This window comes from Camelina sativa, chromosome 10 (assembly GCF_000633955.1).
Source record: "Camelina sativa cultivar DH55 chromosome 10, Cs, whole genome shotgun sequence".
Classification (NCBI taxonomy): domain Eukaryota; kingdom Viridiplantae; phylum Streptophyta; class Magnoliopsida; order Brassicales; family Brassicaceae; genus Camelina; species Camelina sativa.
Genome location: NC_025694.1, coordinates 24,097,887 through 24,114,757, shown reverse-complemented (window position 1 = coordinate 24,114,757; position 16,871 = coordinate 24,097,887). Strand labels below are relative to the sequence as shown.

General features: G+C 35.6%; 3 protein-coding genes across 3 annotated transcripts; all 3 read right to left on the bottom strand.

Moving 5' to 3' along the window:
• On the bottom strand, positions 10,067-11,296 carry LOC104720668 (probable F-box protein At4g22165). Its single transcript, XM_010438545.1, has one exon. The coding sequence runs from the start codon at positions 11,294-11,296 to the stop codon at positions 10,067-10,069; it is 1,230 nt and encodes a 409-aa protein (XP_010436847.1).
• Positions 11,874-13,068, bottom strand: LOC104720667 (uncharacterized protein At4g15970-like). The gene is made up of 3 exons (XM_019230813.1): positions 12,882-13,068; positions 12,434-12,781; positions 11,874-12,335 (listed from the first exon to the last, which is right to left on the bottom strand). Exons 1-3 carry the CDS (start codon positions 13,023-13,025, stop codon positions 11,874-11,876), a joined length of 954 nt encoding a protein of 317 aa, XP_019086358.1. The 5' UTR covers positions 13,026-13,068.
• On the bottom strand, positions 13,138-13,886 carry LOC104720666 (uncharacterized protein At4g15970-like). Its single transcript, XM_010438543.2, has 2 exons — positions 13,604-13,886; positions 13,138-13,503 (listed from the first exon to the last, which is right to left on the bottom strand). Exons 1-2 carry the CDS (start codon positions 13,745-13,747, stop codon positions 13,138-13,140), a joined length of 510 nt encoding a protein of 169 aa, XP_010436845.1. The 5' UTR covers positions 13,748-13,886.

Below are 16,871 nucleotides of genomic sequence, written 5' to 3'. Positions count from 1 at the left end.
AGGATATTACCAACTTTAATGACGCCCTCCTAGCAAAAGTGAGTTGGTGCATTCTTACTAAACCTGACTGTCTACTGGCGAAAATCCTCTTTGGCAAATACTGTAAGTCCTCCTCCGTCCTCGAATGTCCTGTGTCACTGACAGCTTCGCATGGTTGGCGTGGAATTTGCATTGGGAGAGACTTACTGAAAACTCAACTTGGGAGAGCTATTGGATCGGGATCAACAACTTCGGTTTGGCATGACCCGTGTATATCATTATCTACCCCAATCTCACCTATGCGACCCCCTACAGAACTTTTAAATCTGCCTGATTTCAAAAGAATGTGATATACACAAGTTACGAACCATTTTACCTCAATATGAGAGAGAGATACTTCGTCTTCGGCCAAGTAAGCTGGGAGCACCTGATCGCTTCATGTGGTTGCTTACAACATCAGGTGAGTATTCGACAAAATCATGGTACCATGCGGCATCTGAGAGAGAAAGAATCAATCCTCTGCTCCCCCACCAAGACTTTAATTGGATCAAAAGTATTTGGAATCTTTACTGCCCTCCCAAAATTCGTTTCCTCTGGAAAGCTATGCGAAATGCCCTCCCATCAGGTCAAAACCTGCGAATTAGGGGAATAAATCTGACAGCCACATGTCTGCATTGCAGTGCAGACGAATCGATTTTACACCTACTGTTCCATTGCATGTATGCAGAAGAAGTGTGGAGATCAGCACCTGTTAAGTCCCTAACCCATCCCCATTTGTTCGAATCCCTGCAACAAGGTTTCGAGACAAGCATTAATCTCACTTCTTTACCCCCGTGTGGAACAGGAAAGAGTTGTTTGCAGCCTGGATTATGTGGTTTCTGTGGTTTTCCAGAAATAAATTAATTTTCGAAAACCGAGATTTCTCCAGTGCTGAGATTCTTACCCTTGCTGTTGCGTCGGCCAGGGAGTGGAATATGGCTCAAGAGCATACAACACCAGTACTCTCATCTCGACAGCTCCGAGTAAATCCAGTCTCCCATTTGGATACAATCCAATGTTTCTCCGATGCATCTTGGCGTGAGGAAACTATGGAAGCTGGATTTGGCTGGATCTTTGTTGATAGAGAAACCCCCTCGGAAATCCAGGCTAAATCTATGGGATCGAACATCATATCCCCCCTTATGGCAGAAGCTTCCGCCCTCCTTCTTGCCACCCAGCAGGCTCTCGATCTTGGCTTCAAGAAAGTTATGTTCGCTTCTGATTCATTACAATTGATAAAAGCTCTCAGTTTGGAAGTTTCCTTCAAGGAGCTTCACGAGATTCACCATGACATCCTTTGTTTATCGCAACTTTTCGATTCTGTATCTTTTAAGTTTGTTCCAAGGGAATTGAATAGGAAAGCCGATGAGTTAGCAAAATCGGCTTTACTATCCCTACCTACTGTACCTGACCCCAATTAATGAAAGAAAATCGGTTTGTGACAACAACAACAAAAAAAACAATAAGTGAGAGATATGGATGCATCATTTGCATCATCCCCATCAGAGATAGACAAGTTATTGCTCTATGAATAACTATATTCTATCAAACAACTGCTACAATTTAAAACATCTAAGCTATACATTTCATCTAATCTACAACGAATGCATCTTTTGGGTACCATAGAGATGTAAAACCGTACCAAAAACTGCTTGGCATGTTCCAGTCACGATCATGCATACATGGTAACAATACACTATGAGGTTTGTAGAGACTCTGGACATGGTTGGCTAACTTGGCTGACGAGCAAGTAAGATTATACTACATACTTTAGTATATTTCATAACACCATTAACCCAAAATATATATATATATATATATATTTCATAACACCTAATCATCATATTGATCTGTTTTTTTTTTCGGTTACAGCATAAAACGACATTTTCTAACTTCAAAGGAATGTAAAAATCAAATTTAGCATATGTAAGAATAAGAAGACCATGTTATTCCACTGAGATCTGAAGATTTATATCTTCAACAAGGACATGAGCTAAGAAATATGAGAAAATATTGGTCTTGGGAATAGACTATTAATAACATTATATATATGCACGTGATTGTATTCATTTTATTGATCTAACCTTTTTTTTTTTGTTATACCTTCATGGAATGTATCTTCTTCGTCAGACGGAATAACTTTGTCTTCACTTAAAATAAGACATCCTCGGCTGCTGAATCGTTTCATCTCCTCCAAGTTTGGGCTATTTTCAGTTGTTAGGGTTTTATTATATTCTTAATGGATTTTGTAAAAGTTCAATGATATCTTCGAATATAATATAGTCGAACCACAACATGTTGTGGAATGTGCTCAATCAAATATTACCATCGTTATATTTAATTTATATTGTGGTGATAGTTTTTTTTTTTGTATAGATTAATGATATATTATTTCATTACCAACTAGAAAAAGCTTCATAGATTTTATGGAAATAGTGTAGTTTAGATTATAATTTCATTTCTTTGATAAAAAAAGATTATTATTTCATTTACTGTAGTTTTAAATTATACATTTTGTTGTTAATACAAGACATTAGTGGAGGTGTTAAAATATAAAAGGATAAGGGCCACACTGATTCAGTTGCGGTTACAAAAAAAATTACATAAGTGGGTGTTTGTAGAGGTTAAAACCGGGTGTGTTTGCGGAAGTTTACGATGGGTTTATCGGCGGGTAATACATCGACTAAACCAAAAAATATCAAAATAATTATAGAAAGGTATAATAATCTAATAGTTACATTATGAGTATAAGTATTAATATGTTCAGATTTTATTTTTGTTTTATATATTCATTTTTATTACCATTCACTATCTATATTAACATTTTTGAAATACATTTTGTGTTATCTACTTTTAGTTATGTTTATTAAAAAAAATATTTACAAACCCCTAAAAAATATACAAAAATAACATTAGTCAAGTGACCTTAGTACATAGCCAGTGGCAAGTCCTTAATGCACAAAACACCATCACACCTGGGATCAAGTTCCACTCCCTACAAATGTAAAGATTTGGCTAATGGGCCGGCATGTTCTGCCCCAATGGTTGACAAAAAAAACATTACTTGAGATTTTGTTTCCTAAATATTTTATATTCCATTCCAACTAAAAAAAATTACCTAAATTAATATGAAAACAACAACTATGATATATTTAACCACACATTCTATTGTGTTTTGAATATACTCTATCTCTGAATCTTTTGCAAACAAAGAAAACAACATTTTGATTCTCATTAATTTTGTTTCCAAAACCTGTGAGCTTTTATTATTAACGTAAGAACAACTTCGATTCACATTTATTTAAATATTATAATTAATATATAAAAACTTAATAAAATCTTAAAATATTAAGAATATGTAAATGAAAAAAAATACTATATAATGTGGTTATATAGTAGATATGTTATAAACATGACATGTTGAAATTAATAAAATATTATTAAATTTGTGCTTAAATCCTCATTTATTATTTGTCAACACTATTAATATTAGAATATTTGACATATAAAATCAAGTTGATTTAACTAAGATTGTGTAAAATAATTAAATTATTAGGTAAGATGTGACTTAATCACAACATATAAATTATTTATTATGTATTTGGATCCCTTATTTTTTGTTATAATATTAAAAATCAAAATAGAATCTCAAACACTAAACAAAACAAACTAAATATAATAAACAAATAGTCATGAAATGTATTGCGGGTTTAAAAATTAATATAAACATTTTGCCGTACAAACGGCCGGAAAATTCAGTTATTCTTCTATTTACAAAACATCCCATATTAAACAAACAAATATAACATAAAATATAAATAATAATAAAAATTATATGTCTGCCGTGTACCGCGGGTTAAAATCTAGTTTTAGTCAAATTTATATGTTTTTAAATATCGACATAATCGTCAACCTCTGGTTTTAATATTGATTAAATTTTTACAGATCAATTTTCCACTTATAATAACACAACCTCCTTTAAGTCCACTTAAATCATCAGGTTGATAACAAAAGCAAGAACAGTTAAGATCCAAACTTTTTTGCTACTGAACATGTGAATGGTCGTAGGTCGTGTGGGTCAGTGGGTGGCAAACGCGGTCATAGCCGTGGAAGTCGGGTTCCAAACATTAGACCTTATACCTGCTTTTATACAATGTTTATCCATATGATATGTTTCTTCTCTACATGGAAAAACTATATGGCCCAAATGTCATATTTGTACTTCTCACTTTTCTATTTGTTAACGCAAAACCAATTATAAAAACAGAGATAAAATTAGCTTAATCCGTAGTAATGTAGTATCCAATGATGGTAGGAGCCAAACCCTAAAGACACGTATCTATTCTTTAAGAGGAGTAAAAATTTGACTAAGGTCAATGAGTTAAATAATAAAAACCCCTCCACTAGAGCATTTTATAAATCATTGACCCAAAAGAAAGAACAAACCATACTTTAGAGAGTGTTCTCCAGCTATGGCTGCTACATCAGTCAGAGCATTGCTCCATCTCTGCTTCACTTCGTTGGTTTTCCCTTCACATGTTTTCTTGAAAATACTTCCGAACTCTCCCCGCTGTTTCCGTATATCGGATGGATCAACTTTGTAAAAAAAAGTCAACACAGCCTGATCCGAAGCTTTTTTTGCACTTCAAGATTTCCACCAAATCATCTAAGCACCAGCCAGAAGAAGCGTACTTCTCCGAGCGCACCACAATCGAGACTCTAGATTCACTAATTGCATGGACGAGCTCAGGTCCGATCGTATGGCCTTTCTCGATCTCTTGATCCTTGAACGTAGTGATCCCTTTGCTTTCGAAGTGACTGTGTAATTGAGATAGAAATATAGTACGGACGTTTGGACCGTGGAAACTCGAAAACACATGGTATCTCTTGACGTCCGACGACGAAGAAGAAGAAGCCATGAGAGATAAGAGTAAAAATGAGATTTGAAGAAAGAAGGTATCACAATGAAGAGAAAACGCGTAAAGACATGAGAAAGTTCCAAAGAAATTAGTGCAGAAAATAAACATACAAACATGTGTCCCTAAAGTCGTTAAGGACCCCATAAGAGTGAATACAACGTTGTATACTGGTCGGGGACCACTGACTTCTACGATTTTGTATTTCATTTTGCAAAGTTTTGCCCTACATAGCATTAGCATTTGGACTAACAAGAATAAGTGTTGACTGATGCCTATTTTGTACCCAAACCAAACTAAATGAATCAGAGAAACCAAGTGAAGAAACTAGTAGTTGCAAGTCAATGAGGTTGGTAAAAGTCATGATCAAACTTTTGTATTAGGTGTGAAACTAGACTAATCTAGAGTTAAGCTTGTCTAGTAAAGTGTCTTTGTTGAGTGTGCAAGAAAGAGAGCATGGTTTGTGTCAGAGAGTTGTTAGCTTGCTTTTTGATTATAAGTATGTATGAAAAACAAGTAAGAGGTATGTAATTTCGATGATAGAAGTTTAAAAGAAAGAAGTTCTCTTACTCTCTGTTTTATCTCGGAAATCAAAACAAACAACAAATTAAAAAACTCAACATGGTATCAGAGCGTCACTGATCACTGGAACGACAACATGGCTCAAGAAGTCGGAAGAAAAAAGCTGGTGACCAAGAGGGACACCAAGCAAGAAAGAAGAAGCTCACCGGAGAGGGAGCCAAGAATGGCTGCAGAGACAGCAGAGGCAATGGAGAAAGAAAATCTTGTGGTCATTTCAAGACAAGAATTTAAGGAACCAAGTGAAGGAAACACTTGGCTGATCGACAGTGGGTGCACAAATCACATGACAACAAACGAGAAACTCTTCAAAAAAATCAACAGAAACTTCAAAGTTCCAATTCGAGTTGAAAATGGAGCTGTGATGATGACTGGAGGAAAGGGAGAAATTGAGGTTGTGACGAGGAAAGGAAAAAGAGGCATTCAAGATGTTTTTCTTTTGCCTAAACTTGGCAAGAATCTGTTGAGTGTTCCCCAAATGATCACCAACGGATATCAAGTCACCTTCAAGAAAAACAAATGCATCATTCACGATCGTGCAGGAAAGAAAATGGAGGAAGTAGAGATGGTGAACAAGAGCTTTCATCTGAAGTGGCTCTCGAATGAAGAAACAACAATGGTGGCTAAAGATGAATCAACAGAGTTATGGCACAGACGCCTTGGACATACAGGACACTCAAATCTGAAGATCATGCAGTCAAAAGAAATGGTGACTGGCTTACCCAAGTTCAATGTGGAAGAAGGAAAGTGTGAAAGCTGCATCTTGAGCAAACACCGTCGTGACTCATTTCCAACAGAATCAGAAACAAGAGCCAAAGACAAGCTTGAACTCATTCACAGTGATGTGTGTGGACCGATGCAGAACGCGTCTATCAATGGCAGCAGGTACAAGAATGGTTTGGGTCTACTTCCTGAAAGCAAAATCAGAGGTATTTCCAACCTTCAAAAAGTTCAAGAATCTCGTCGAAAACAATGCAAAGTGCAGAATCAAGAAGCTAAGAACAGATAGAGGAACAAAGTATCTTTCTAGAGAATTTACAGAATTCCTAGAAAGAAATGGCGTTGAGAGGCAACTCACTGCACCATACTCTCCGCAGCAAAATGGAGTCTCAGAAAGAAGAAACAGGACTTTAGTGGAAATGGCGAGAGCTATGATCAAAGCAAAAGATCTACCTCTAAAGTTTTGGGCTGAAGCTGGTCATGTTGCAGCTTATGCTCAAAATCGAACACCAACAAGAACTCTGAAGAATAAGACACCTTTGGAAGCCTGGAATGACTCAAAACCATCTTTAAGTCATATGAAAGTTTTCGGGAGTTTATGCTATGCTCACATACCTGATGAGAAAAGGAAGAAATGGGATGACAAGTCAAAAAGGGCTATATTTGTTGGATACAGTTCAGAAACGAAAGGGTATAGAGTGTATCTACTAAAGGAGAACAAGATTGACATTTCCAGAGACGTCATCTTCGATGAAGACAGTAAATGGGAATGGGAAAAGAAGGAAGTGATCAAACACTAGGATATCTCACCTGAACCAAAAGAAGATTAGCAAGCTGATGAGCCAAACTCAAGAGACAATGAAGCCAGAGGGAGAAGGAACGTTCTACCAAGTCCCTTAAATCTGAATTTTGACAGTCCTGGAGGCAGTTCAAGCCAACCAAACAGAAAGACTAGGTCAATTGATGACATTCTTCTCTCTGCTCCATACGCTGATGTTGAGTACTCAGGATTCATTGAAAGCTGCTACGCAAGTTCTGAAGAACCTGCATTGTTCGAAGAAGCTATAAAACACAAAGAATGGATACAAACAATGGAAGAGGAGATAAAGATGATTGAGAAGAACAAAACATGGGAACTGGTCAAAAGACTGGTGAACAAGAACGTGGTGGGAGTCAAATGGATATTCAGGCTAAAAACTGATGCAGAAGGGAATGTAATGAAGCACAAAGCACGGTTAGTGGCTAAAGGGTTTACCCAACAACATGGGGTTGATTATATGGAGACCTTTGCTCCAGTCTCCAGACATGAAATGATCAGACTAATTCTTGTTGTTGCTGCTCATAGAAAATGGAAATTGTTTCAGCTTCATGTCAAATCTGCGTTCTTGAATGGCACACTGGAAGAGGAGATATATGCTGAACAACCAATCGGATTTGAGGAAGAAGGGAAAGAAGATCATGTTCTTCGTCTGCACAAGGCACTTTATGGTCTGAAGCAGGCTCCGAGAGCTTGGTACAGCCGGATTGATGAATTTTTCACAAGAGAAAATTTCAAGACAAGTGAAAACGATCATGCCCTGTACACAAGACAAAATCAAGGAAAATTGCTGGTAGTGTGCATATATATAGATGATCTCATTGTGACAGGAGACGATGAAGACATGGTGGAAGAATTTAAAGTGGCGATGAAGAATGAGTTTGAAATGTCTAACTTGGGGTTACTAAGCTACTTCCTTGGAATGGAAATCACTCAAAGCGATGAAGGAATATTCTTGTCTCAAGAGTGTTATTCAAAGAAGCTACTTAAGAAGTTCAACATGGAAGACTGCAAGATTATGAGCACTCCGCTGATGCCTCAAGTCAAAGATCTAGAAAAAGAAGAAGAAGTCTCGACTGATTCAAAGATTTACAGAAGTCTAGTGGGAGGTTTGCTCTATCTAATAGCTACCAGACCAAATGTGATGTTCTCTGCATCATATTTATCAAGGTATCTCAAAGAACCTAAGGTCAAACATCTTAAAAAAGCAAAGAGAGTCCTCAGATACATAAAGGGGATGATTGACATGGGAATGAGATTCACTGCAACTGTGGAACCAAAGTTGATAGGGTATTTAGACAGTGACTGGGGAGGTTGCAGAGAAGACCTGAAATCGACCACATGATATTGCTTTAGCCTTGGTTCAGCAATGTTCTCATGGCAAACAAGCAAACAAGACACGATTGCTCAGTCTACTGCAGAGGCAGAATACATGGCGCTGTGTGCAGCAACAAATCAATCAGTATGGTTAAGGCGGTTACTAGAAGAGCTAAAATTCACACTCAAGAGGGAGTCCCTATCTACTCTGATAGTCAGTCAGCCATTGCAATAGAAAAGAATCCAGTGCAACATAGAAGGACCAAACATATTCATATCAAGTATCATGTCGTCATAGAAGCAGAGAGGAATGGAGATATTAAAGTGCAGTATTGCAAAAGTGAAGAACTTTGAAAGGTTTCGAGACAAGCTTGGTTTGAGTAACAAAATGGCAAGAGGGAGTGTTGACTGATGCCTATTTTGTACCCAAACCAAACTAAATGAATCAGAGAAACCAAGTGAAGAAACTAGTAGTTGCAGGTCAACGAAGTTGGTAAAAGTCATGATCAAACTTTTGTATTAGGTGTGAAACTAGACTAATCTAGAGTTAAGTTTGTCTAGTAAAGTGTCTTTGTTGAGTGTGCAAGAAAGAGAGTATGGTGTGTGTCAGAGAGTTGTAAGCTTGCTTTTTGATTATAAGTATGTATGAAAAACAAGTAAGAAGTATGTAATTTCGATGATAGAAGTTTAAAAGAAAGAAGTTCTCTTACTTTCTGTTTTATCTCGGAAATCAAAACAAAAAACAAATTACAAAACTCAACAATAAGTCACACCTTACTCTGTTATGAAACTATTAAAATCCAGAGATCAAGATATGAAGACAATTTTTCACAATCATTTACACCAGTGGCAAATAATGCAAACAAATTACCAACATTTTTACCTCAAAACGCATCCCTCTTACTAATACTACTACTACAGAATCTTGAGTGCCAGTTTGAACTTTGAAGCAACGCAAGGTCAACTCAAGAGTGACACTATATAGGTAAAGACTATACTCTTTCTGAAGTTTAAGAGAATTTTAAAATTCTACCATAGAGCTCACATTTCTAAAGCTATCATCAAAGCTAATTTGCACTCAATGCAAACTAAAAAAACCGAAGAAAAATATTTTAAAAAAAAAAGGCACCTAAGACCATTTGCTTTGACTCTGAGACTTGTTGAAACTGTGCAATTTCCAGTAAAGCTCCTCCCCATCTCGTCAAACTCTACAAAACAAAAACCACACATCACACCATAGCAGTTGTGATGTTATATTAGCTGAGGATTTTAACAAACTAAAATAAAACAACATACAATTTCCTTTATCTGACTATGAGCCAGAGCTTGATTTAAGCATCCAAAAGTCGGGGGTTCTTCGTTATCGCATCTTGGTTTGGTTACTTGTGTGTTTTGTCGGTCCTTTCTTCCGCTTGATAGAGCTTCTCTTTCCACTTGCTCAATCAAATTTATTATCAACATCAACACATTAAAAGCGATGAATTACGACATGCGCAAGACATAAGATTTGTAAACAGAGCAAACAATAATCTTTTCAAACACTATTTCCAAATAACCAATACATTCTTCTTATTATTATTTTTTATGTTCCACACCATAATCATTACTTCATTACCAAACTACATCAGACAGCATATATATCAGTTGTGATGTTATAGCAGAGGATTTTAACAAACCAAAAAAAAAAAAACAAGATAAATTATGGCTGCTTGAAACTTGGTAGGAACCATCGAGCTCTGGCGAGTTGTTGCTCTGACGAACAAACAAACTCGTGGAGTGGCTCCTCCATCTCCTGTGTCTCGAGATTAAAGACACAAATTTGAGTAGTGTTATTTTCATAACAAGTAGCATTGTAGTAGATGGAGTTTCTCTTAAAACCCACAATGTCATCATTAGCGAGCACAGTGATGCCTAGATCAAAAAGCATTTCCTCGTCGCCCAATGAATCAACTTGTTCATCATACTTGTTCAAGAAACCTGCCTTGTAGACGCGGAAGGACCAGAGCTGTACCCGTTGTTCATTCTTGACCAATTTTTCAACCTTGAGGACATCTCCGGTTACTCTGACTACAATTTTTGTGGCCCTAATCCGCCATGAATAATCCCTTGGTTGATAATCAAGTAAAGAGGTGCCGAAAGTAACACCACAGTAAAATGTTTCTTGCGGAATCTCTCTGGAGAAATCGAATATTTTGATATAACCACTACTATTACCAAAATAGTCATTTCGGAATCGGAAGTAGTAAAGCTTGTGATCTTTGTAAACCATCTGAGAAGAACAACTAGAACCTAGGGGAATTTGAAGCTGATTCCAGAACGCATCTCCTTTCTTGGAATAAACCACACTGCACCAATGGCCAAGTCCCCATACAACTACATACTCTTTAGTTTGCTCGTCAATCCAAAACACAGGGGAATGCATAATATCTTTAATACCTTTGAACTTCATTGGGAAGGGATCATGATCGTTTCGGTTTGAAATACAAAACCAACCTTCCGAGTTTCGCTCCAGCTTTGCCGTTCCACGTAGTGACTCCACCGGAGGTAAATAGATCCACTCGTTGGTAAAGAGATTCAAAATGTAGAGATCAGACCAATGGTCTATCATAAGGAACCAGTTTCCACATGTTGCTAAACAATAGCTCTTTGCGAATATGAACACCTCAGCTCGCATTCTGTAAAGCTTGCCTTCTTCCTCGGGATTGAACAGCATGCACCAATGGTTGTCGATCTTGTCGTCTTCGTCTGGCAAGAGAAACAGCCAAGGGATCTGCTTTATGGCCAAGCATCGTCTCGCAGCGGAGTACCAAGACCGACATACGGATTCAACTCGTCGTGAATCAGCAAAGCTAAGGCGTTCGAACACTGAATTCAACAGATCTGAAGGAAGCTCCGACCAGGAGCTGGATGAACTGCGTAACTGCTTCATCTCCAAGGCAAATTGACAATACTCTGACCCGACTCTATTAAATTAGGGTAGGTGCCTAAACCCTCAAATAGTATATTCAAGCCCATTACCCTACCATAAGGTTTTTCTTTTTTTGGGACAAAACCATAAGGTTTAAACTGGACCTGAACAACCGACACGTGATTACTTGACTTTTTAATCCTGTCGGTTAAATATGGCTGTTTAGGCCCGGTTAAAGCTTAGAGATTAACACGCATTTTTGCTTAAGAAAAGTGTATCATATATACGATGAGGTTACCATCGTTCATCCAATCGAATATTATTGAATTGACGCTTGTGATGATTTCTTGTTTGTGTAACAGATTCCACATGATGAACCTCTAATAATTTGGTCCACTATAAGTAAAGAAACCAAGTCACCAATCCATTTGAATGACCATTACTCGCATCGATGATCTTGCCACTATAATTTGTTGGTTTAAAGATGAATGATATATTTGCCTAGATCGAGATGTTACACAACACACAACGATGAAAGAGACATGTTTTACGTAAATCATATTATTTTTGTTACATATTTTAGAAATGTTTATAACAATTAAAATCCTGTGCATTGGCTCGGAATGATCCATTGCGGGTTCATATTTTTCTGGCCTTGGAGAAATAGCTTTAGATAATGCACCTTACTCTTTGTATTATTACAACAACTTGCATGTAGTGTAGCTATCTCGCTTTGATTTTGTGGGTTTGGCTGACAAAACCTCCCAAAGTTAGCATCATCCAACAAGGTTACTTTCATACCAAGGGACTGGATTACATCGTTGCGCTTGACAATGTCACACAAGGATTGGTTTCCAGTTGCAGGATACAAAACCCTCTCTACGTCCAAGGCATTGAGTAATGCTATGTTTATATCATTGGACTTGGCAAAGAAGAAACCTCCTGTGTTTTCCACTGTTAAATGATTTTGTTGATGTTGATCACGCCCGCAAGCCACTGAGATTGGATTTTGTTGGTGGCAATGCATTAGAGGATTTCTTAGCCACATCACATCTGCTTCCTGAAGCCAAATTCAGACAAAATAAATATTAATCAGTGTTTTCAAAACTGTTAAAATAAATTTTAAAAACGCTATATCAATCACTTAAGAGAACTCACCGTGAACATTATGTTGTAGCCGATTTTTAGAATCTCGTTAACCAAAAACTTCTTGCTCCAACCGGTAACAAGACCATCCGAATTTAAAGATTCTGACTTTTTTGTCGAGTCTCTATAAAGATAACAATGTGGGTGGGCACGAAGACAATATCTAAGAGCTTGATCATCTAAAGCCACAACGATCAAATGGTTCAGCAAGTGTTTGGTTCTTTCTCCAATCCGAAAACTCTCAAGGAACAGATCAAGAATGGATTCAGGTTTTGCCCATTCTTGATCCACCATGGTAATAATCACTACCCTGTCTTCGTTAGCTACTTTTTTTAGTAGACTCGATAGGCCTGGAAATTCCTATGACCAGAGAATTACCAAAATCTATCAATAATAATGTTAATTACAGAATTTTTTAAAAAAAGCATTATAAATGGGATATTCATAATCTTGATCTTACAGGTTGAAGATGTGAGAATTCTGGTCCTCTGATAGTACCCATGTATGGAGCACAAGAGAGATGATGAGACAACAACCAGAGAATGATCAAGAGAAGGCAACATATGACAAGGTACGGTGACTTCAGTATCCTTGTAATCGTCATTTTTTGTTCTTTTGAGTTTTGACTGGCAAAATCTTACAATATTAAAAACCTTGAAAGTCCNTAATCAGTGTTTTCAAAACTGTTAAAATAAATTTTAAAAACGCTATATCAATCACTTAAGAGAACTCACCGTGAACATTATGTTGTAGCCGATTTTTAGAATCTCGTTAACCAAAAACTTCTTGCTCCAACCGGTAACAAGACCATCCGAATTTAAAGATTCTGACTTTTTTGTCGAGTCTCTATAAAGATAACAATGTGGGTGGGCACGAAGACAATATCTAAGAGCTTGATCATCTAAAGCCACAACGATCAAATGGTTCAGCAAGTGTTTGGTTCTTTCTCCAATCCGAAAACTCTCAAGGAACAGATCAAGAATGGATTCAGGTTTTGCCCATTCTTGATCCACCATGGTAATAATCACTACCCTGTCTTCGTTAGCTACTTTTTTTAGTAGACTCGATAGGCCTGGAAATTCCTATGACCAGAGAATTACCAAAATCTATCAATAATAATGTTAATTACAGAATTTTTTAAAAAAAGCATTATAAATGGGATATTCATAATCTTGATCTTACAGGTTGAAGATGTGAGAATTCTGGTCCTCTGATAGTACCCATGTATGGAGCACAAGAGAGATGATGAGACAACAACCAGAGAATGATCAAGAGAAGGCAACATATGACAAGGTACGGTGACTTCAGTATCCTTGTAATCGTCATTTTTTGTTCTTCTGAGTTTTGACTGGCAAAATCTTACAATATTAAAAACCTTGAAAGTCCAACATACTGTTTATGTTCTTTTGTTTTGTCATATTTGTTTTAATGGTGATTACAATGAATACTTTGAATAGAGAAGAAGGTGGATAATGCAGAATCTGGTTGTAATCAATTTCCTTTTGCTTCCAAATCCATATTTGCAAAGTAACATTTGGTTAGATTTTACATTAAATTGAGATTCTCTCTTTTATGACAAATTATTGCACTTTGCACCTTACAGAACTTATCACCCAAACTTTTGTTTTTGACTCAATTAGAGATTGTTACTAGAGATCTTTTCTCTAAATTTACTTTCACTTTTAATCATTTGTTTTCTGATTTTCAGATTTTTTTCCAAGTATGTATTAAATTACTTTCTACATTAAAGTGAGTTGACTATATATACCGACCGTGTATTTCATGGATTTATTGACTTTTTTAGATTACACTGAATGCACCCTTTAGAATGTCTCTCTTATGTTTAAATAAATTACATCTTCCAATACAAAAGGAAGCTAACTGTCTTGTCAATGGGTTAGCAAATTATGCTTTTACGTTGCCGCTTGGTTTTCATTCGTTTAATGTTTCTCCTTTTGCTGTTGAGTCGCTTTTGCGCGATGATGGTATTGGGTCTATGCGCCCAAGATATATTCGTTTGTAATTTCCTCTAATTTAATAAATAGGAGACTAGTCTGCCGTTTTCTACCAAAAAAAAAATTACATCTTGCAATATATAAAATAGAAAGTGACTTATGGCAATCCACAGATAGCCAATTAGGGAAACAAAACCAATCATTTGTACTTAAACCGAAATATATATTTAAACCGGTGATGATGTCTCAGTAGCAAATGTTTAGAACTTTGATTAATTAAAATTGGTTTGATAGATAAGCAATGTAAAAATACTACGTAGATAAGATTTGACACGTCAGACCCAAAATATATCTGATGAAAATGGATAAGAATACTGTATATAATGTTGAAACTTGAACGCATTCGTTTTCTTTTAAAATGNGAATTACCAAAATCTATCAATAATAATGTTAATTACAGAATTTTTTAAAAAAAGCATTATAAATGGGATATTCATAATCTTGATCTTACAGGTTGAAGATGTGAGAATTCTGGTCCTCTGATAGTACCCATGTATGGAGCACAAGAGAGATGATGAGACAACAACCAGAGAATGATCAAGAGAAGGCAACATATGACAAGGTACGGTGACTTCAGTATCCTTGTAATCGTCATTTTTTGTTCTTTTGAGTTTTGACTGGCAAAATCTTACAATATTAAAAACCTTGAAAGTCCAACATACTGTTTATGTTCTTTTGTTTTGTCATATTTGTTTTAATGGTGATTACAATGAATACTTTGAATAGAGAAGAAGGTGGATAATGCAGAATCTGGTTGTAATCAATTTCCTTTTGCTTCCAAATCCATATTTGCAAAGTAACATTTGGTTAGATTTTACATTAAATTGAGATTCTCTCTTTTATGACAAATTATTGCACTTTGCACCTTACAGAACTTATCACCCAAACTTTTGTTTTTGACTCAATTAGAGATTGTTACTAGAGATCTTTTCTCTAAATTTACTTTCACTTTTAATCATTTGTTTTCTGATTTTCAGATTTTTTTCCAAGTATGTATTAAATTACTTTCTACATTAAAGTGAGTTGACTATATATACCGACCGTGTATTTCATGGATTTATTGACTTTTTTAGATTACACTGAATGCACCCTTTAGAATGTCTCTCTTATGTTTAAATAAATTACATCTTCCAATACAAAAGGAAGCTAACTGTCTTGTCAATGGGTTAGCAAATTATGCTTTTACGTTGCCGCTTGGTTTTCATTCGTTTAATGTTTCTCCTTTTGCTGTTGAGTCGCTTTTGCGCGATGATGGTATTGGGTCTATGCGCCCAAGATATATTCGTTTGTAATTTCCTCTAATTTAATAAATAGGAGACTAGTCTGCCGTTTTCTACCAAAAAAAAAATTACATCTTGCAATATATAAAATAGAAAGTGACTTATGGCAATCCACAGATAGCCAATTAGGGAAACAAAACCAATCATTTGTACTTAAACCGAAATATATATTTAAACCGGTGATGATGTCTCAGTAGCAAATGTTTAGAACTTTGATTAATTAAAATTGGTTTGATAGATAAGCAATGTAAAAATACTACGTAGATAAGATTTGACACGTCAGACCCAAAATATATCTGATGAAAATGGATAAGAATACTGTATATAATGTTGAAACTTGAACGCATTCGTTTTCTTTTAAAATGTTCTCGACCTTTTGTTTCTTTAATTTATATCCAACTTGAGTTTTAATATCACTCACATAGTCACATCTATAGACAACGTTAAGAATATATACTTTTTTCTTTAACAGTGAAGTTCTAGCGACATTAAGTGTTATAACATAAATCATCCCTTAAAAATTCGAATTAACAAAGACTCAAATTCCCTCCCAAAAGAGTTCTTGAAACACAAGTAAGCTAAGTTATCACAATTTGGTGTTACAACTATATACTAAATATATTGTACATTTTCTTGTAACATTTTATTAATCATGTCATTCTAAAAAAAATAAAATCAGATGACTTATATAAAGTTACTTCTTTATATATCCAAATTTCTTTTGAAATGATCATATATATGTGCGTGGGATGATTGTTTTAAAAAGGTGAGAAGATGGCAAAATCATGACTAAGTGGGTAGTGTATGATCACATATGTTTGAAGAAAATAATTTGAAATTTTTGTATGTTTTAATAGCATGCTATTGAAAATGATTTATTATTATCAATTATGCGTAAAATCTCATTTTCAATTATTTAAACTTTTGCCACCATATAATTTCTACAAACAAACCTCCACCATTTGGTTATTTAGCAAATTCACCAATAATTTTTTTAATTACAGTCTGACTGATTGCATATATCTACAATATTGTCACTGCCATTAATATATATGGTCAAGTTTGAAACACACTATTATCGTGTATTACCAATTAATTAATTAATAATATTATTGGTATACAAAAGGAACATTTGAAAACTAAATATTGGGTATG

What these genes read in the sequence shown, in the direction of transcription:
- LOC104720668 (XM_010438545.1), bottom strand. Translation starts at nt 11,296, where the DNA reads ATGAAGCAGTTACGCAGTTCATCCAGCTCCTGGTCGGAGCTTCCTTCA.
- LOC104720667 (XM_019230813.1), bottom strand. Translation starts at nt 13,025, where the DNA reads ATGACGATTACAAGGATACTGAAGTCACCGTACCTTGTCATATGTTGC. An exon ending in AATTCTCACATCTTCAACCT is followed by an intron (nt 12,782 to 12,881) that starts GTAAGATCAAGA and finishes CTCTGGTCATAG; the next exon opens with GAATTTCCAGGCCTATCGAG. An exon ending in GCTACAACATAATGTTCACG is followed by an intron (nt 12,336 to 12,433) that starts GTGAGTTCTCTT and finishes ATTTGGCTTCAG; the next exon opens with GAAGCAGATGTGATGTGGCT.
- LOC104720666 (XM_010438543.2), bottom strand. Translation starts at nt 13,747, where the DNA reads ATGACGATTACAAGGATACTGAAGTCACCGTACCTTGTCATATGTTGC. An exon ending in AATTCTCACATCTTCAACCT is followed by an intron (nt 13,504 to 13,603) that starts GTAAGATCAAGA and finishes CTCTGGTCATAG; the next exon opens with GAATTTCCAGGCCTATCGAG.